Raw genomic sequence first — 19,251 nt, 5'->3', positions numbered from 1 at the left:
AAGTCATAAGGATGGCGCAGGGACTTTGTGTAAACACAAGTTTATGAGCAGGGGGTTTAAAACATTGGTATAAAGGTTTTCTTTGAATTCCTTATTATAAACAAACATTTTACAGTATTTGACAGAAAAGACTAATATTCAATTTTTTTTTGACACAAGTCTTGCTATGTAGTCCTGGCTGCCCTGGAACTCACTACATAGACCAGGCTAGCCTCCCAAGTGCTGGGATTAAAGATGTGTGTCACCATATCTAGTTGTGCTTAATATTTCTTACACATGTAGGTCAAGTTTGCAAATAGGACCCGAGGATGCGTGGTATCTTTGTTAGGGTTTTTAATGCTGTGAAGAGAACCTGACCATGACAGCTTTTATAGGGAAAGCATTTAATTGGGGCTGGTTAATGGGTTCAGAGGTTTAGTCCATTATCAGCATGGTGGGAAACATGGCAGAGTTCAGGCAGATGTGGTGCAGGAGGAAGAGCTGAGAATTCTCCATTTGGATTTGCAGGCCACAGGGAGAGAAATACTGGGCCTGGTTTGAGCATTTGAAACCCCAAAGCCCACTCCCTCCCAGGACATACTTCCTCCAACAAGGCCACACCTCTTAATGTCACACCCTAAGCATTCAAATATGAGTCTATGGGGGCCACTCTTACTCAAACCACCGCAGGTCTGCAGGAGAGTTCAAACATTGCAGTGTAACAGTGGGTAAACATTTTATTCAGTTCATGGAGGTGATGGCAGATGCTTCTTTCCCAATCCTGGCCGCCAGTCCCAAATAACCAACACAGAGGCTTAATATGAATGATAAATGTTTGGCCGATAGCTCAGGTTTGTTACTAGCTAACTCTTTTGTTTGTTTGCTTGCTTGTTTTTTGTTTTTTCGAGACAGGGTTTCTCTGTGTAACAGTCCTGGCTGTCCTGGAACTCACTTTGCAGACCAGGCTGGCCTCAAACTCACTGAGATCTGCCTGCCTCTGTCTTCTGAGTGCTGGAATTAAAAGCATGCGTCACCACCGTTAGACAACTACCTAACCCTTACATTTAAATTAACCCATATTTCTTATCTATGCTTTGCCATACGGCTCATGGCTTGTTACCTCATTTTCTACACCTGCTTCCTCGGTGGCTGGCTGCCTGGCATCTCTCTGACTCCGCCCTTCTTCTTCCCATCACTCTCCTAGTTTGGTTGTCCCGCCTGTATTTCCTGCCTGGTTCCTGGTCAATCAGCATTTTATTAAGCAAATCTGAGGTTATTCCACAGCAGCTGCTCAGCTGGGTCTGACCTTGCTTGCAGTCTCCGTTCAGTCACAAGTCTGGTGGGTGACAATGGCTTGGTGGCCTTCAGCAGCTGGGACTTCAGCTAGACTGTGGCCTTCCCATGCTGTCTCTGGGTGTGTGACATTTTGAACTTTTTTTTTTTGTATCACAACAGCTAAGTTTCAAGGACTCCAGAATGTAAGGTAATGCATAGGTTTTTCTTCTCCTATTTTCTTCTCTGGCGCTGGGGAGCAAACTTGGGTACTTCTGTGGTGTGGCACAGCACACTCCTCTGATCAACCCAGCTGCCCGGTCTGCTTGCCAAAGACATCACAGCCAGGCTTTTTCTTGACTATCAAAGTTCTCCAACAGCTCAAGGATGGCAAGGGTCCCCTTACCTGAGTATCCAGCCACTCCTCCCAACAGTTGTGTGGAATTCTTCCCTAGTTGTACTTGTGCCTGGGGTCCTGGGGGAGCTAGAGTCCATAGGCTGGGAAAGATAGAGGGAAGGGGCTCCATCTATGTGACTGTGGAGAAACCATCATCCATGCTGACCACAGACCTTCCAGAAGAGGTGGCTATAGGGTCATTCATGTTCCTGCCCATATCCCTCCTTTCAGCACTCTATATAAGCCTAATAAACTCACTGGTTCTCCAGAGGGAGGTTTGGTTGGTATATTGAATGCTGGGTTTGTTTTTGGGACATTAGAAGGGAGGGATTATATTCTCTCCTGCCCTCATGGAGAAAACTCTCCCAACATATATACTGTGGGAATGACCACTGAGCTGGTCCATTGCAGTTTCGTTGTTGCCATGTATATACATGTTTGTGTATGTGCAGGTACACATACATGTTTGTGTGTGTGTGTTTGCATGGAGGTGAAAGGTTGATGTTTGGTATCTTCCTCAACTGTTTTCCACTTTACTATTATTATCCTTACTATTTTGAGATATGGTTAGCCCTGGCTGGCCTGTAGCTTACAGAGATCCACCTACCTCTGCCTCCTCAGTGTTGGAATTAAAGGTGTGTGCCACCACACCCAACCTTTTCTACCTTAATTTTTCTTTTTTTCAAAACAGGGGTTCTCTGTGTAACAGACCTGTCTGTCCTGGAACTCTGTAGATCAGGCTGGCCTCAAACTCACAGAGATCCACCTGCCTCGGTCTCCAGAGCACTGGGATCAGATGTGCACCACCATACCCGGCTTCTCTACCTTAAATTTTGAAACAAAGCCTGTGTAGCCCAGGCTGCCCTTGAGTTCCCAAATCTCCTGCTTCTACTTCCTGTGTGCTGGGAATATGTCATGGTGAGAAATAGCATAGGCTGTTTAGAGATGGGGAACTATTACTTTATTTTGGTAGAATGCTACTTTAATGAGATCTGAATAAATATGACCTTGAGGTAGGAATCCATCTTCTCCTGTTTCAACTGTTTGCCTGTGTGCAGCTCATACATGTGCCTGGGTGCTTGCTGGAGGCTGATACAATGTGGCTTTCTTTCCCAGAATTCCCACTCCTAGGGAAGCTGCTTACAAAGCTACACAACTTCAGGAGTGGGTTGTTTTTAAAATTTCTCAGAAAAATGTAACTTTTCTTCCTTCTGTCTCTTTTCATTAAGATTTTATTTTTTAATTGTTTGTGTGTGCTTGCCTGAGTGTGTATTGGTATACTGGTTTGTACCCGTGGAGGCCTTGAAGGCCAGAAGATGGTGTCAGAGCCACTAGAGTTGGAGTTACAGGCTGTGAGCTGCCCACCAGTGCTGGGAACCCAACTCTGGCCCTCTGCAAGATCAGTCCGCACTCTTGTGCGGAGCCATCTTCTTAGTACCTCTGCTCTAGCATGCTTTTCCTGAAACGCTGGGCTTCACCCGCCTCCAAAGCTCTCTTCCCCCACCATGCGCCTGCTTGTCCATCGAGCCTCACGTCCATGCCTAACTCAAAGGATATGGTTCTCTCTCTTCCTCTTTTCCATATCCCTCCCACAAGCAGCTGGCGGAGAAATTTGCACAGTCTGCCCTGGGGTTTTTCTTTTCAATGCTAATAAAACTGTCCTAGAGCTTCCTTTTGAGTCTTTCCTTAAACTCTTTTATTAATGAGACTCCAAGTGGAAAACCCCGATTTCCCTGGTAATAAGTGGCAGCCTTGGTGGGACTCCCCAAAATTTCCAGTAACAATGGGAGTTGAAGGCCAGCCTGGGCTACCTGATGTTCTGTCTCAAACAAAACAAAACGGAAACACACACACACACAAACCTGTAATCCCAGCAGAAGAACAGAGAATTAGGGGCTAACCTGGACTATAGTAATACCCTGGAGAGAGGGAATGGTGGAGAAGCAATAGAGAGGGGAAGAGGAAAAAGAAGGAAGTAGACATGTCTTGTTCTCCAAGTTCTGGGCACAGAGCTCCTGAAGCCCTTGAGTTTTCTGTCAGGAGAGAGGAACATGGGCCAGTGTTCTCTTCACCCTTTTCCGTCATAGCTGCATTTGTGCTTCTGACATGACTTCCGGAGAATGGATGGGTCTGGCACCCGACCAACTCTGAACTAGAGGGTTGAACTTTTAGCTCTTACCTCCCACAACACGCCACCCCACCCCACCCCCACCCAGGGAAAGGGACCAGAAGTTGAGTTAATCTTCAAAGGCAAATAAGCCCATCTGTGAGGTAGAACTGACCCTGAAAGCCTAAAAGGAGATTTGGAGAGCATGCAGTGGGAGGGCCTGGAAGGTCACAAAAGGGGGGGGGGGTATTTACCTTCCCATCAGTTTCCCTGTGCTCTGGCTGTTTCTGGGTGGTGACCTTTGTCTAAACCACTCCACGGAAGCAGATGCATCCCTGAGTTTTGCAGACACTTTTGGAAAATGACTGAACACAAGGAGAAGGCTCTGAGAAGCCTGAGTTTATAGCTGCTATTGCTGCCAGGTGGCAGGCTCTGACGACATTGGGACTAAAAATGAGGGCATGCCATGTATTATACACAAGAAGACAAGGCTCCCTGAAGGGACTTCAGCTCTGGAGTGGAAGGGAACTGGTACAGACCAAAGATGTGAGGAAGCTGCTCACTTAGCAAAGACAACAGCAGACTTCCATTTCCTTGACTGAACTAAAGCAGCCGTCCGCAGGTCAGGGCACAGTTAAAGTAAAGGTTTTTCCTTCCTCTGCCCCATCATTCTGACCACCGGGCGGATTGGGGGCAATAACTTAACCCCAGAACTGCTGAGCTCCTTCTGTTGATGTTACCCTTTATTATTATTAATTACTATTTTGATACAGGCCTTTATGTATTCTGGGCTGGCCTTGAACTCACTATGTAGCTAGATGCCCCTGAACTCTGACTCTCCAGTCTCCAGGTCTGGTTTATGAGACACTGAGAACAGAGCTCAAGCCCTTGAACATCTGAGGTAAACACTCTGCCAACTGAACCACATCTCAGCTCCCTTCTTTGTTTTTTTTTTTTTTTAATAGAGTTTCCGTATGTTTTCCTGTCTTGCCTTAAGCTTTCTGCCACTGTCCCCTGAGCGTTGAGATACAGGCATAGACCGCCATGGCCAACATTCATTCCATCACATACTATTCAGGCTGGCCTTAGATTTTACTAGATAGCCAAGACTAGCTTTGAGTTCCTGATCCTCCAGCCTCTACCTGCCCAGGGCTGAGGTCACAGACCACCACACCTGGCTTGATGTCACACTCTTCCATAAATGGTTGAGCCCAGGGTGTGGTTTGGCCTAAGGGTAAGGCTGAGGAGCTGCACATCTTCAGCTGCAGAGCTGCTGAGAAAGTCCGAGAGTGGCAGGAAGAAACGACTTGATGGGGAAACAGGCCAGGTTCACCTGTGCTGTGCAGGTTTTGGACTAAACATTTCTCCCGTATTCAGCATGTCTTTCTGCAGAGCAGAGTAGAATTAGTTTAGAGTGTGAGTTAGCAAAAGGGACAGAATCTATTTAAGAAGGGAAGTGCCACACTTCTTATCTCATTTTTGTGGTCCATCTATCTGTTCAAGTGATCCCAATGCTACAAACAAAAGCAGCCTTCGAGTTTCCGCAAAGAAACCTAAGCTATTTTTGTAGTCATAACCTTCAGGTCAAAGCTAATGGGGGCCAGTAATGTACTGCCTAATTCATGTGACCTCCAAAATTAGTGATTTTTAGGTCAACTAAGAGGAAACAAGGGCCAGGCGGTGATGGCACACGCCTTTAATCCCAGCACTCGGGAGGCAGAGGCAGGCGGATCTCTGTGAGTTTGAGGCCGGGCTGGACTGACAGCCTCCAAAACAATACAGAGGAAACCCTGTCTCGTAAAAAAAAAAAAAAAAAAAAAAGGAGGAAACAAGGGCTGGAAGTATAGCTCCGTGGTATGAGCTATAGCATGCGTCAAAGGCCTGGGTTTAATTTCCAGTATCATAGATGCACATGCGCGCGTGCGCGCGCACACACACACACACACACACCTGCACACACACAAAAATTTTGTGGTTTTTGCTCTGACAGACCCTTCAAACTCTGAGTTGATTCTGGGGATTTACCACGGGCATTTTATGGGACAAAGGTTTTCCTCAATAGCAATTCCGCTGTCATTTGTATAGTTATCTCTAACTCTAATTTTAGCTTGGACATGTCATAAGGGGCTTCTTTACTCCATAAGTAAATCTAATGTCTTATGATGAAGCCCAATCTAATGTCTTATGATGAAGCTGTTGGAGAGTACAAGAAGGAAGGCAGATCACACGTCGTGCTTTCCTCGCTCAGGACTCTGAGCCGACTTGCCTTTGTGCCCTCTTGTGGTAGTCCCTCACCTGTCTCCATGGGGTACAAGTGCAGAGGCCTAGGCTTTAGTTTGGCTTCTATGGTGATGGCAGTTGTGTGCTGGGCCCCTATACTGTGGAGTCTGCACTAAATTCACATAATGACAATATCAGATTAAATCACAGGACCCACTGTAGATGTCCACAGACAGTACAGAATCTATTGGTGTCAGATTCCAATTGAAGACTATAAGCCCTTGTTTCCTTTTTTTTTTAAGATTTATTTATTTATTATGGATGCAGTGTTCTGCTTGCACGTATGTCTGCAGGCCAGAAGAGGGCACCAGATCTCATTACAGGTGGTTGTGAACCACCATGTGGTTTCTTGGAATTAAACTCAGGACACCTGGAAGAGCAGTCAGTGTTCTTAACCTCTAAGCCATCTCTCCAGCCCCTTAGTTGACCTAAAAATCACTAATTTTGGAGGTCTCATGACTAGGCAGTGCATTGCTGGTAATACAAAGAAAACCAGTGTATGGCAGTGGCACACCCAACACTACCTAATGGGCGCAGGTGCTCTCCAATTTATGATGGGGTCATGCCTTGATGAGGCCACTTTAAGCTGAAAATATAAATAGGAAATGCAGATGTTGGGGGTAGTATGGCTCACATGCAACATTAGCACTTGAGAGTTTGAGGCAGGGGATCACAAATTCCTGGCCAGCCTGGGTTACAATGTAAAACCTTGTGCCCTGGCCATCCTGGGCTACACTGTAAAATCTTGTGCACTGGTTAGTTTTATTGTCGACTTGATACAAACTAGAGTCACCAGGGAAGAATGGCCCCAGAGATCAGACTGGTGTGGGGACCTGTCTGTGGGTAATTTTCTTCATTGCTAATTGAGGGCCAGCGGGGGTGGGGGAGGGTGGGAGAGGTTTGAGAGCACATGCTACTATTGCAGATGACTCCACCTCCAGCACCCACATCCAGCTGCTCGTGACCTTTAACCCCAGCTTCAGAGAGATCCAGCTCCATCACCCGCCCTCACGTGCACACACGGCCATATTCACATATCCACATTTTAAAAATAATTTCATACAAAGAAGAAAGCAAACTGGCTGGGCATGATCCAGAGGGAGAAAGAAGCAATAGCACTCCTCCACGACTCCTGCCTGTTCCTACTTGGGTTCCTGAGCTGACTGACTTCCCTCAGTGGTAGACTATGGCCTGCAAGAAGAAGACAAGGCAGGTGGATCTCTGTGAGTTCGAGGCCAGCCTGGTCTACAAGAGCTAGTTCCAGGACAGCCTCCAAAGCCACAGAGAAACCCTGTCTCGAAAAAACCAAAAAAACACAAAAAAACAAAAACTCCCCCTCTGTTGCTCATGGTTACAGTGCTCCTAACAACAGCAGAAGAAAACTAGGACTTCCTTTCTAAAAGTTTAAACAATTAATTCATTAATATTTCTTAAAGGACTGGCAGGACAGCACAGTGGTTTAGAACACTTGTTGCTCTTCCAGCGCCCACGTGGCAGCTCACAGCCGTCTGCAACTGCAGTTCCAGGGAACCTAACGCCCTGTCCTCAGTGAACACCGCATACATGTGGTGCCCGGACATAGATGTAGGCAGAACACCCATACACATGAAAATAAAAACAAATAGTTAAAAATATGTAATAAAAAGTCCAGTGAGATAGCGCCAAGGGTGAAGACGCCTGCTGCCAAGTCTGAGGACCTGAGTCAACCTCCAGCTCCCACAAGTTGCCCTCTGGCTTGCACACGCATATTGCAGTATGCATAACCTCGTCACACATTGAATGAGAAAATAAAAAAATGTAACGTTAAAAGTGGAGCTGGGCAGTACTGGCGCACGCCTTTAATCCCAGCACTCAGGAGGCAGAGGCAGGTGGATCTCTGTGAGTTCAAGGCCAGCTTGGTCTACAAAGCGAGTTCCAGGACAGGCTTCAAAGCTACACAGAGAAACCTTGTCTTGAAAAACAACAACAAAAAAGTAGAGAAAGCCTGGCATGTTGGTACATGCACTCGGGAGGCAGACAGTGGATCTCTGTGAGTTCCAGGACAGCCTGGGCTGTTACACAGAAAAAACCTGTCTGGAAAAAGCGAATGAATGAATGAATGAATGAAAATAGTTTGTACAAAGTGAAAATGCTGAGTTAGAGAGGTGGCTCAGTTGGTAGAGTGCTTGCATAGTGTGCATGAAGCCCCGGGCTTGATCTCATCCCCTAATAAAATGGGGAGCAGTGGTGTGCCTTTTGAGGAGGAGGGGAGACAGGGTCTTTCTACATAGCCCTGACTGTCCTAGAACTTACTATATAGGCCAGGCCAGCCTTGAACTCACAGAGCTCTGCCTGTCCCTGCTTCCCTGGAGCCCCCATGCTGGTCCAGTGGTGTTCACTTGTAATGCCAGCACTCAAAAGGTGGAGGCAGGAAGATCAGAAGCCCAGGTTTAGCTCAGTGGACAAAAGGCTTTTGCCGGCAATCTTGGCAACCCTAGTTGGTCCCCTGAACTCTTATAAAGGAAGAACAAGAGAACTGACTCCACAATGTTGTCCTCTGATCTCATACACGTTGTGGCATCCAGGCTTCCCCTCAAAACTAGTAATAAAGGAGTACAAGGTCAGTCTCAACTGAATATCAAGCTTACAGTCTGGGCTACAAGAAACTGTCTCAAAACAAAGTACACTTTGCTAAATGTGTACAACTTTTGCCCCACTGTAAAGTGGATGAAAAATAATTTGAGGCCAGGGTCTCACTGTGTAGCTCTGACTGTCCTGGAACTCACTATACAGACCAGGCTGGCCTCGAACTCAGAGATTCACCTACCTCTGCTTCCCGAATGCTGGGGTTAAAGATGTGTGCTACCATGCCTGGCACAGCATTCAGGAGTCAGCATTAATTCCAGCATTCAGGAGTCAGAGTCAGGAGGATGCCAGCTAGGGCTACATAGTGCAACCTTGTCTGAAAATAATAAAATAAATTGAAGTATTGTTAAGTTGGAAGCCATCTGTCCATGGACAACACCAAGTATAGTTTTCCTTGTTCTGTCACCACATCACACCCTGTGTTCCTCAATGTGTACAATTGTGACTTTTGGTCATTGTAGGAAAGTACATAAACTCTTTTTTAAAAGATAGGGTCTACTGTGTAGCCCTGGCTAGCCTGGAACTCACTATGTAGATCAGGCTGGCCTTGGACTCAACTCACAGAGATCTGCCTGTTTCTTCCTCCTGAGTGCTGGGATTAAAGTCATAAGCCATTGTGCCTGGCTTAGATGAACTTCTTAAAGAAGTTAATTTTATAGTTAAATTTTATTCATTTCTTTGTTTTGTGTTTTGAGACAGAGTCCTCTTGCCTCCGTCTTCCAAGGGCTGGGATTATAGTTGTAAACCACCATACTTGGCCAGAGTTAATTTTTGCTTACAGTGTTTCACTATGGCCTCCTGTTTGGGATAGTTACACAGTTTCCTTTTTAAGTGCATTTGAGTAAAAAAGGTAAAGGTGATTTTCAATGCTAAGTAAATACAATGTAGCACGAGTGCCCTGTGGGGCGGAACTGGAAGGAATGGTGTATGAGAGATGACGCAGGGGAAGCCCTAAGGCACCCAACATAGCGGTGGCTACAGCTATGACTATTACTTGCTTTATCTTTAAGGAGTGCTAGTTGAAAATTTACTTTGAGTCATCATGAAATTTAAGTATATATGTATGTATGAATGTATGCACATATATGTGTATTGTGAGCTGGCTTTTGAGAAAGGGTTGGTTACAAGAAAACTAGAAATTTTTTGAGAAACAGCTAGTTTCTCAATTCTCTGCAAGGGGCTGGGAATCCTTTCAGTTATGGAAATCTCAGAGAAGTTTCTGGAAGGCCCTGAAGGGAAAGAGGTCAGTGATTTCTCTGGTTCTAATGAGGAACCCCCGAAACTGGGGGAATAGACACTCTATGCAACCGGAAGAAGAAGGTTAAAAAGGGGTGGAGGAGAGGGGCATTCTGCCCAGGCTCCTTCCTGATCTGAGCTCGCTCTTGTTCCAAGAATTGCTGCAACAGTTCCCAGAACAGTCTGAAAGGCCTCACAGGCAGAGGCCTCGCTGGGACAAGGTGAGGCAGAGGGCCGCCCATGGACCAAGAGTAAGGGGTGTGTGTGTGTCTCCTAAGAAGCAGGTGCTGAAGGGCCTAGCAGCTGGGACTGGCCATAAAAGCTGAGGGAAGGGCATTCCTGGCCTTCATATTCTCTTTGACAGAGGGGACACTGATCTCACCTTTTGATGGGTGAGGTAACCTGTCTACAATCTAGGGTCTTTCATTGCCAGGACACTGTGTTTCTTAAGCATACCATAAAAAGGAAAAAGGCCAGGGGTTAGAAATCAGATAGACCTGAGCTCATAGTCCCATGCCCCACTGGTTGAAGCTACATGACTCTTAAGTGAGTTATGAAGTACAATATAGCTCACTATATATACTGTAGCATGTACTTACAAAGCAAAGTTTAAATTCCCTGAGCGTTGGCTTTCTGTTTGGAAAAATGGGAGGCACTAGTAATAAGTCCCACTGGATTACTTTACGGATTAAATGGAGGAACTTCTGCAAAGTCCTGCCGCAGGGCAGCCTGCCTTCTTAGCAAGTAGCTCCACATTTGATGTCCAGAAGAAAATAAATCCTACAAACAAACAAATGAACAAAACTTGTCCGGGGGCGGCAGCCCAAAACATGGAAGCTGTTGCTATGGTACTGAAGCCGACACCCAGATAGCCGTGTGCTGCTGCAAGCGAGCCACCCAGAGGTGCTGCTATCAACCATGCTCTGGCGCAAACAGTAGCACCACAGTTTGTGCCTCGGGTCTGCCCTGGTAAAATAACAGGCAACCAGCAAACGTTAAAACAGCGAATAAAGTCAGGCAGTGGTGGTGCACACCTTTAATCCCAGCACTTGGGAGGCAGAGGCAGATCAATCTCTATGAGTTCGAGACCAGCCTGGTCTACAAGAGATAGTTCCAGGACAGACTTCAAAGACACAGAGAAACCCTGTCTTGAAACCCACCCCTCCCACAAAAAGAAAACAAAAAAACATCGAGTAAAGATTTGGGCTAAGCATGGTGGTACATGCTTTTAACCCCAGCACTTGAGAGAGGGAGGCAGAGACAGGTAGATCTCTATGAATTCAAGATCTAACTGGTCTACATAATTCTAGCATAGCCAGGACTACTTAAAAAGAAGCCAGGTTGTCACTATGGAGTCCTGGTTGGCCTGGAACTCACTTTGTAGATCAGGCTGGCCTCAAGCTCACAAAGCTGCCTACCTCTGTCTTCTGAGTGTTGGAACTAAAGATGTGTGCCACCATGCCCAGCCAGGCCAGAAGGTTTTCTTTTTGTATTTTAATGCTCCCAGGGGCAGATTCCAGGGAGACTCTGTTGTTGGTCTGGACTCAGAAGGTGACTGAATATGGTCCCTGAGAATTCCAGCTAGGTCACAGGCACTCTAGCCCCTGGCCCTACCTAAGTGCAGTGGACTCCAAGCTTTCTACAAGTAGGGTTTTGTGGAGAAGGGGCTGAAGGCTAAGCCCAGGGCTGGAGCTAGGGCTCTTTCCTCCCGCTTTGGCCAGGGACTGAGTGTAAGTGATGCTTCTTGTTCTTTTTTTTTTTTTTTTTTTTTTTTTTTGCAGTATTCTCCCTCTCCTTCCTCTAATAAAACTCCGCCTGCACTCAAGCTTGGGTTAGCACATGACTGAGCAGCTAAGTATGATATTTCCTGCTTCTCTTCAAGTTGGGTGCAGCATGTGACTAAACTGTGAGCAAGCACTGTTATGTTCTACTTTCAAATGGGGCCCTTAAAATGAGTAGGTAAAATGGGAGTGGTGACAAATGCCTGGAGTCCCAGTACTCAGGAAGTCGAGGCTGAAGGACCACTTGAGTCCAGGAGTTTGAGACCAACCTGAGAAACAGATCCTCTGTCTCAGAAAGGGGGAAAAGTACGTGTGGCTTCTTGTAATCGCTTTCCTGCCTGCCTTTCCACAGACTGAGATGCAGATGCGATGGCAGCCCGTAGAGCAGCTATTTGGGGCTTCAGAGTAGAGATGTATGGAGTGTGGCAGAGCAGTGAGCTAAAAGTTCAGGAGCCCCAGCACAATAGAGTAATTTAGGAATATTTACTCTTGGAGCTATTATGTGTGAGAGAAAGAACTTTCTGCTTGGTTTTGTCTCGGTGTCATTACAGCAGCCCCAACTCAGACCTCAGCAACTATGCACTTGGTTCCAACCATCTTCTCATTTGCTACACTCTCCTGGAACTCTAGTCCTGAGATCCACTAAGAACCTTCACCCCAGTGAGCCCAGAACCCTGCCCTGGAAACCAGCCTGTCATTCCATGCTTGGATTTGAGTTCTCAGTCACTTAAAGCAAATCCTCCCCATTTTTTTTCTGTTTGTTTGTTTGTTCGTTTATTGGTTTGGTTTGGTTTGGAGACAGGGTCTCTCTGTGTAGCACTGGTCATCCTGGAACTCACTCTGTACACCGGGCTGGCTTCAAACACTTCTCCCAAGTGTCAGGATTAAAGGCATGAGCCTCTACCACCCAGCCAATATTCCCCATGTCTTAAATCTTCGGTTGTTTGGTCTTTCATTTTGCAAATGGTATTAATAGTAACATTCTCTTAAAAATAAGTTTTATATAAATATGATCTCATCCTGTACAAGAATGTGTAGGGACTGGCCAGTTTGTCTCCCAGGTAGCAATGCAAAGAAACTAAGCAATTTCCCACGAAGAAACCACAGAAACAGGCACCCAAAAGTATCTGCACACATTACAGAAAGGCACCAATACCAGAACCTGCTCAGTTTCCAGTCCTACACAGCAAGGAAACTGCCATTCCAATATACACCCAAGAGACACACCCCATGAACACAGCCAACAAAACAGACGACACAAAACACATGAAAGCTCTTGCTGCTGTACTATTTATTGTCACTGTCTCCCGGGGGCATCTGGTTTCTCTCACACTTGTTTTTGGGGGTGCTAGATCCCCCAATCTTGCCCTGATTTTTGCTCCAATCTTGCCCTTTTGCTGGGTCTGGAAGGGCTTTTTTGGTGTCCCCTCTCTAGAGCCTCACTTAGGTAGGAAAGAGTCAAGCAGGCCTCCATCCTGCCCATATCTCCTAATCTCTCCAAGGTTCTTATCCATTGCTGGGTGTGATGTCCATGGTCTGGCCTCATCTGTGGAGAGGGAAAGCAGGTGGTGGAAGGGGCAGAGACCTGGGTTTGAATTCTGGCTTTCCTACTTATTTTTTCTGTAACCTCAGAGAAGTACTTGACTCCGTTTAGATTCAGTTTCCCTTTCTGTAAGTCAAATTTCCTCCCAATTGGAAAGGCTCTCTGGGAAACTTCCCCCATTCTGGTCATTAGAGTGGAACTCAGAGTTAAATATGGGTCTCATTCTTGCTGTAGATGACACGCTATTTTTTTTCATTTACTGGTATGCAAGTGTGCATGCATGAGTATGTACACATGAGTATTCTCATACGCTTGGACCTCTGTGAGCATGTGGAGGTTGAAGGATGTTGAGGGCATGGTCCTTGTACTCACAGAGAAGCAGGAATGTTAATCACACAAGAGTGTCTCCTCAATGGAAGAGACGGAATCAAATACCTGCATTCCATCGAGAAAGCTGAGAGTGGATTTGTTAACAACATGGTCACCTGGAGGCAGACCTCACCCTAATTCTCCAAAGGGATTATCCCAGACTCTTCCCTCCTGAGACCATTACCCATCCTTGAGGGAGATGTCACAAATACTTTATGGCCTGCTGACCTCTCTGCTGTCAGCCAGAGACTGCACTAGATTATAGGTCTTCTAGTTACAGAACCTACCCTGATGGTCACATGTACTTTGTAAAGGACTCTCAACTAAGTCACACCTTAAGTTTTATTGTGTACCCGGAATTGGGCTGATTGGACTGATTGCTGCCTGGAAACCTTTCCCCAAACTATACAGAGTTTAAAATATGCTGACAGTGAACCGCCTGGTATTAGTCTCTCTGAAGCCTGGTCCAGGTTGACAAAGTTGATCTACGCTAGGTTTTCATTCACATCTTCTGAGGCTCAGTTCCCTGCCTAGATCCCTGCAGGGTCCTCCTAAGGGGCCAACTTGCAGTTGATTCTCTCCCTTTCTTCATGTGGGTCCCAGATATCCAGCACAGGCTGTCATGCTGGCAGCAAGTGCCTTTACCTGCCGAGCCATCTCACCAGCCCAGGGTCTACTTCTGATTCCCCACTTCCCATTCAATTACACACTTAGGCCTGTCACCCTGAGCAAAGCCACTGTTACTGGCTCTCTGGCTCTCTCGACAACTCACCTCCAGCTCTGGCTCAGCGCCAGGCCTTTTTCCTTTCAGAGTTCTGGAACTTGGTCAGCAGCTTCCTCTCATGCCCACCAGGACTAGGGCGGTTGGTATTGGCGGCAGCTTCTCTCTTGGTACGGCCTTTCCGACCTCCTCCGACTGGTGGAGCAGGAGGTAGTAGGGACATGGGCAGAGGAGAGGTGTGAGGTTCAGAGGACAGACAAATGCCCGGGGCATAGCAGTGGGAAGGGCAGAACAGCCGGAGGGCCGTCGGTGGTCACCCTGCGAGTTTGGGGCACTCTACCCCTGCTGTTTACTCAAGCATAGACTGAGAGATGCTTAGAAGTGAGTCCTCAGGGCTGAGGAGGACAGAACTCAGTATATGAAGCTAGATTGGGGTTACTTTGGGGTAGGGAATAGATTAGTGAGAGAAGGCAATCTGGGAGAGAAAATCCAAACCCAAGGAGGAGTAGGAGAAGTCAAAGAGTTGCCCAGCAGTCCTACCAATGTAAGGATGGGCCAGGCTGTACTGGTCATACTCGTCCAGGATGCCATCTTCATCCTCTGGGTTTAGGGGCTGCTGGGAGGAGCTGGTTGTTGGTGGCAAGGTGGCCATCATGCCTGCTCTGCTTTCTCCAAAGTCTTGCCTGTGTCTTGTTTTCCAACTGTCTGCCCTCCCCCAGTTCCCTCACCCCTACTTATAAAACCCGTCTCCTCCTCAGACCACAGGCTGGCTGGCTCCCGCCCTCCAAGTCCTGTCTGATGCAATCTGCCTTTCCCCATAGACGCCAGCCCTGAGCAGACAGGCACACCCTCCCCTTCCTCCTCCCTCACAGGGCTCACCCAGGCCCAGCTGTGTTTTTCCACATGGAAGACTCTCGCCTCTCAGAGAGGAGGGAGCAGACAGGATATGGGCACAATCTTTGGGATGTTGGCCAGGGAGAGCAGAGGGCCTCAGATGGGCCACTCCATATCATTTCAACCTCTGGGTCTAGGTCCTGGCCTCACGCTGCCCCGCCGCTGCCACTCTAGTCTGGTTCAGACTCAGGACTTGGTGGCAGCATACACACTGAAAACGGAGAGAGGAGAGGACAATGACAAGATTCATGCCAGGTCAGCAGTTCCTATCAAGTCACACGCAAAGCTTCTATTTTTATGGAAAGTCCCCTTACTGTACTTCAGTGGAGTCCCTAGGTACTTCTCCTCATCCAAGGAGATGTAGGCTAGCTAGGGGGCAGAGACAACAAACACCCTGGATTCAACACTCTGACCCCTGATCAACCTTCCTCTGATGGAGTCCCGCTATATAGCCCAGCCTGGCCTTTGAACTTGTAATTCTCCTGCCTCAGGCTCCCAAATGCTTGGATTACAAACTCAACAAGTCAGCTGAGATCGATTGTCTCCTGTGTGGCCCTGGCCATGTCACTCTCCCTCTCTGATTGTTCCAATTTCCCCCTTTAACAGAGGATAACCCTATTGAAGGAACCAGACCCTCACCCAGCCCCTGCTTTAGCAGCCATGACAAGCTGCAGAAAAGACCCAGCAAGTTGTAGGCCTCTGACTCAGCACATGTACATGTCTGACCTTGCCAGACCTGTCCTAATCACTAGGAGGTCAGATTCCCTCCAGGTGGCAAGAAACCAATCAGAAGCTAGCTGATGGGCTCTAGGTGTACTTTATGGCATACAGAGCATAGCAACTGCCCTGGGAGGGCCTATAAGCCATAGCAACTACTTGACCAATCAACACAGGACAGTTCATCCAAGCCCGGAAGGGCACCAATTCTGAGACTGTTGCATACCCTTAGACACTCCTCTTGCTCTCTCCAATAAATGTCCTGCCTCGAGGTCCCTTCGGGTCCTTTTCATGCCAACTGCTGTGTTGGACAGATGAGGGAACCCTCGTCAAACAATAAAAGACTCTTTGCTTTTACATCGGAATGGGTATCTTGGTGATTTTGAGGTTCAGAATTTGGGCACAACACCTACCAACCTTGGTTGGCAAGAGGCTCCAGTGACATAATGCCTGGAAAAGTCCTTGCAACAGCTGCAAACAGCATAAGGGTTAGTCACAAGTTCCCATGGTTTCCCATGTAGTGCCCTTACTCACAGTAAGAAAAGTGGAAAAAGAAGAATTCAGAATAAAATAATATATTGTAGGCTCGCAAAATGACTCAGTGGATAAGGCACCTACCAACAAGCCTGACAACCTGAGATCAGGGGTCTCCAGGACCCACACAGTGTTCCACATATTGTCCTCTGACCTTCACATGCCTGTACACACATATACGAATATATAAACGTGGCTTTTAAATGTTAAATAAATGATATATTGATGTGGAAAGCATAATGAAATAAACAGGTCTTCGTGCCCCACCCCATTTTAGGCATTCTTACTTTGTAGCTGTGGCTGGCTTAGAACTCGCTCTGTAGACCAGGCTGGTGTTGAGCTTGGTGACCAACCTGCCTCTGCCTCCTGAGTATTGGAATCAAAGGTGCACATCACCATACCCAGCCAGTATGAATTTAAGTATGAGCTAAATATTAAATGTTTTCAGTCCTCACTGGCCTCCCCTGTGTTAGGATTACAGACAGGCATGTGCCACCGTGCCAGTCTTAGAATGTTTTTTTTTGTTTTGCTTTGTGTTTTAAAGACTAGATCTCATCATGCTGCTCAGGTTAAGTCAGTGTCCTGGGTTGAGATGATCCCCTTGCCTCAGCTTCCTGAGCAGTCATGGCTACAAGTGTATGCACACTGTCATGCCAGGTCTTAAGTGGGAGCTTGATTGGAGTTAATATGAATTTTAAGTTCAGATAAGAAATATGTGGCCGGGCGTTGGTGGCGCACGCCTTTAATCCCAGCACTCGGGAGGCAGAGGCAGGAGGATCTTTGTGAGTTCGAGGCCAGCCTGGTCTACAGAGCGAGTTCCAGGACAGCCTCCAAAGCCACAGAGAAACCCTGTCTCGAAAAACCAAAAAAAAAAAAAAAAAAAGAAATATGTGAAGCCAGGCAGTGGTGGAGCATGCCTTTAATCCCAGCACTCAGGGGGCAGAGGCAGTCGGATCTCTGAGTTCAAGACTAGCCTGGTCTACAGAGTGAGTTCCAGGACAGTCAGAAATATAGAGAAAGCCTGTCTTGAAAAACCAAAGGAAAAAAAAGAAATATATGAAATAGAGCCCCCACCCTCTCTCTCTCTCATTGAAAAAAAAAAGTTTTCTGTCTGGAGAGATGACTGAGAAGTTAAGAACATTGGCTGCTTTTCCAGGGGACCGGAGTTCAATTCCTAGCACCTACATGGAAGCCAAAACTGTCTGTAACTCCAATTCCAGTGGCTCTGACACCTTCATATGGACATAGCATAGAGGTAAAACACAAATGCATATTTAAAAAAATTTTTTAAAGTTTCATATAACATATTCTCATTAAGGCTTCTCTTCCCCAACTGCTCCCAGATCCTCCCCACTCACCCAACTTCATCACTCTTTCTCTCTTTAGGAAACAAACAGGTAAACAAAATAATCATAATCACAATAACCATGAGAAATATGAATGAAAAAAATGTTAAAAGGAAACCGGGCGGTGGTGGCACATGCCTTTAATCCCAGCACTCGGGAGGCAGAGGCAGGTGGATATCTGTGAATTCAAAGCAAGTCTGGTCTGTGAGTTCGAGGCCAGCCTGGTCTACAGAGGGAGTTCCAGGACAGCCTCCAAAGCCACAGAGAAACCCTGTCTCGAAAAACCAAAAAAAAATGTTAAAAGGAGGACGTGACTGCTTCAAGGTCTGGTTGAGGAGAGGGTTTATTGTAGATATGAGGAGAGCACAGCCAGAGGCACCTGGGAGAGTCCAGACTGAACAGGGCCGTGAGAGGAGGGAGGAGGAAGTGAAGAGAGACAGGAGAGGAGAGCTAAGGGAAGAGCCTCAGACTGAGTGGCCAAGAGGCAAAGAGAGTTCCTGGAAACCTGGAGATCAAGAGAGAGAAAGGGACTGATGTAGCCAAATGGCTGGGTTGTATAAGAATCAGAGATGCTGGGGGAGGGAAGCCCAGCCTGGGGCTGGAGAGTTAAGGGTAGGGCATGGGGTATGCCAGCCAGGATGACTCTGTAACAGGTACTAGCAATGCTGAGAGAAGCCATTTGGGTGTGTGTGGTGGGAGTTGTGACCTAACAAAACACACAACACACACACACACACAAATCCATAAAAACACAAAATCAGAAACTATAATATGCAAGCAAAAGGTTAGTTAGACAAAAATAAATGTCCAAACAAAACAATATGAGACAAAAAGTCTATTTTAAAAATACCCTTGTTGCCTGGGTGGTGGTGGCTCACGCCTTCAATCCTAGCACTCAGGAGGCAGAGGCAGGTGGATCTCTGTGAGTTTGAGACTAGCCTGGTCTACAAGAGCTAGTTCCAGGACAGCCTCCAAAACAATACAGAGAAACCCTGTCTCGAAAAAACCGAAAAAAAAAACAAAAAACAAAAACCCCTTGTATCGACGATCCACTGCGGGACACGGGGTCTGCCCTTAACTGTGGTTAATATAACCAGTGAGACTATATTGGAAAAAACTAATTTTTCCTTTGCAAGCAGATGTTAGGGGTGGGAGCCTGTGCCCACTTTGCCATCACAGCACTGGGACCTCATCCCTGGGCATGCTGTCAGTCTCTGAGTTCATATGGCATCAGTCTTTTCACCCCTCTGGCCCATACAATCTTTCCACCTCCTCTTCTGCATAGCTCCCTGAGCCCTGAGGGGAGGGGAATTTTCTACTCTTGATGGGAGGATCTGAACCCTGTGAGTCATGTTAGCCTAGAAAGGGTGCCCACATCAATTCTCTCTGTGTTTCCAGGCAGGGAGTTAGACAGACAAAACATTCCACGTCTCAAAACAAAACAAAACTG

At 46.9% G+C, this 19,251-nt stretch overlaps 1 protein-coding gene across 2 annotated transcripts; it reads right to left on the bottom strand.

Moving 5' to 3' along the window:
- Nucleotides 1-3,320: 3,320 nt before the first annotated feature.
- Nupr1 (nuclear protein 1, transcriptional regulator) lies at nucleotides 3,321-15,080 on the bottom strand. 2 transcript variants are annotated; one of them, XM_013112186.3, is made up of 3 exons: nucleotides 14,851-15,080; nucleotides 14,362-14,505; nucleotides 3,321-5,141 (listed from the first exon to the last, which is right to left on the bottom strand). In XM_013112186.3, exons 1-2 carry the CDS (start codon nucleotides 14,963-14,965, stop codon nucleotides 14,375-14,377), a joined length of 246 nt encoding a protein of 81 aa, XP_012967640.1. In that variant the 5' UTR covers nucleotides 14,966-15,080; the 3' UTR covers nucleotides 3,321-5,141; nucleotides 14,362-14,374. The 2 variants fall into 2 exon arrangements, with proteins under 2 accessions (XP_012967640.1, XP_005064475.2); XM_005064418.4 differs by lacking the exon at nucleotides 3,321-5,141 and adding an exon at nucleotides 12,952-13,223 and having other exon boundaries at nucleotides 14,851-15,070.
- Nucleotides 15,081-19,251: the final 4,171 nt, after the last annotated feature.

This window comes from Mesocricetus auratus, unplaced genomic scaffold, assembly GCF_017639785.1.
Source record: "Mesocricetus auratus isolate SY011 unplaced genomic scaffold, BCM_Maur_2.0 Super-Scaffold_4256, whole genome shotgun sequence".
NCBI lineage: Eukaryota > Metazoa > Chordata > Mammalia > Rodentia > Cricetidae > Mesocricetus > Mesocricetus auratus.
This window is presented reverse-complemented; position numbering and strand designations above follow the sequence as displayed.

Excerpts from the sequence above, each read along its gene's own strand:
- Nupr1 (XM_013112186.3), bottom strand. The coding sequence starts at position 14,965 with ATGATGGCCACCTTGCCACCAACAACCAGCTCCTCCCAGCAGCCCCTA. Across the intron at positions 14,506-14,850 it reads CCTGGCCCATCCTTACATTG|TCGGAGGAGGTCGGAAAGGC; the intron begins GTAGGACTGCTG and ends CTGCTCCACCAG.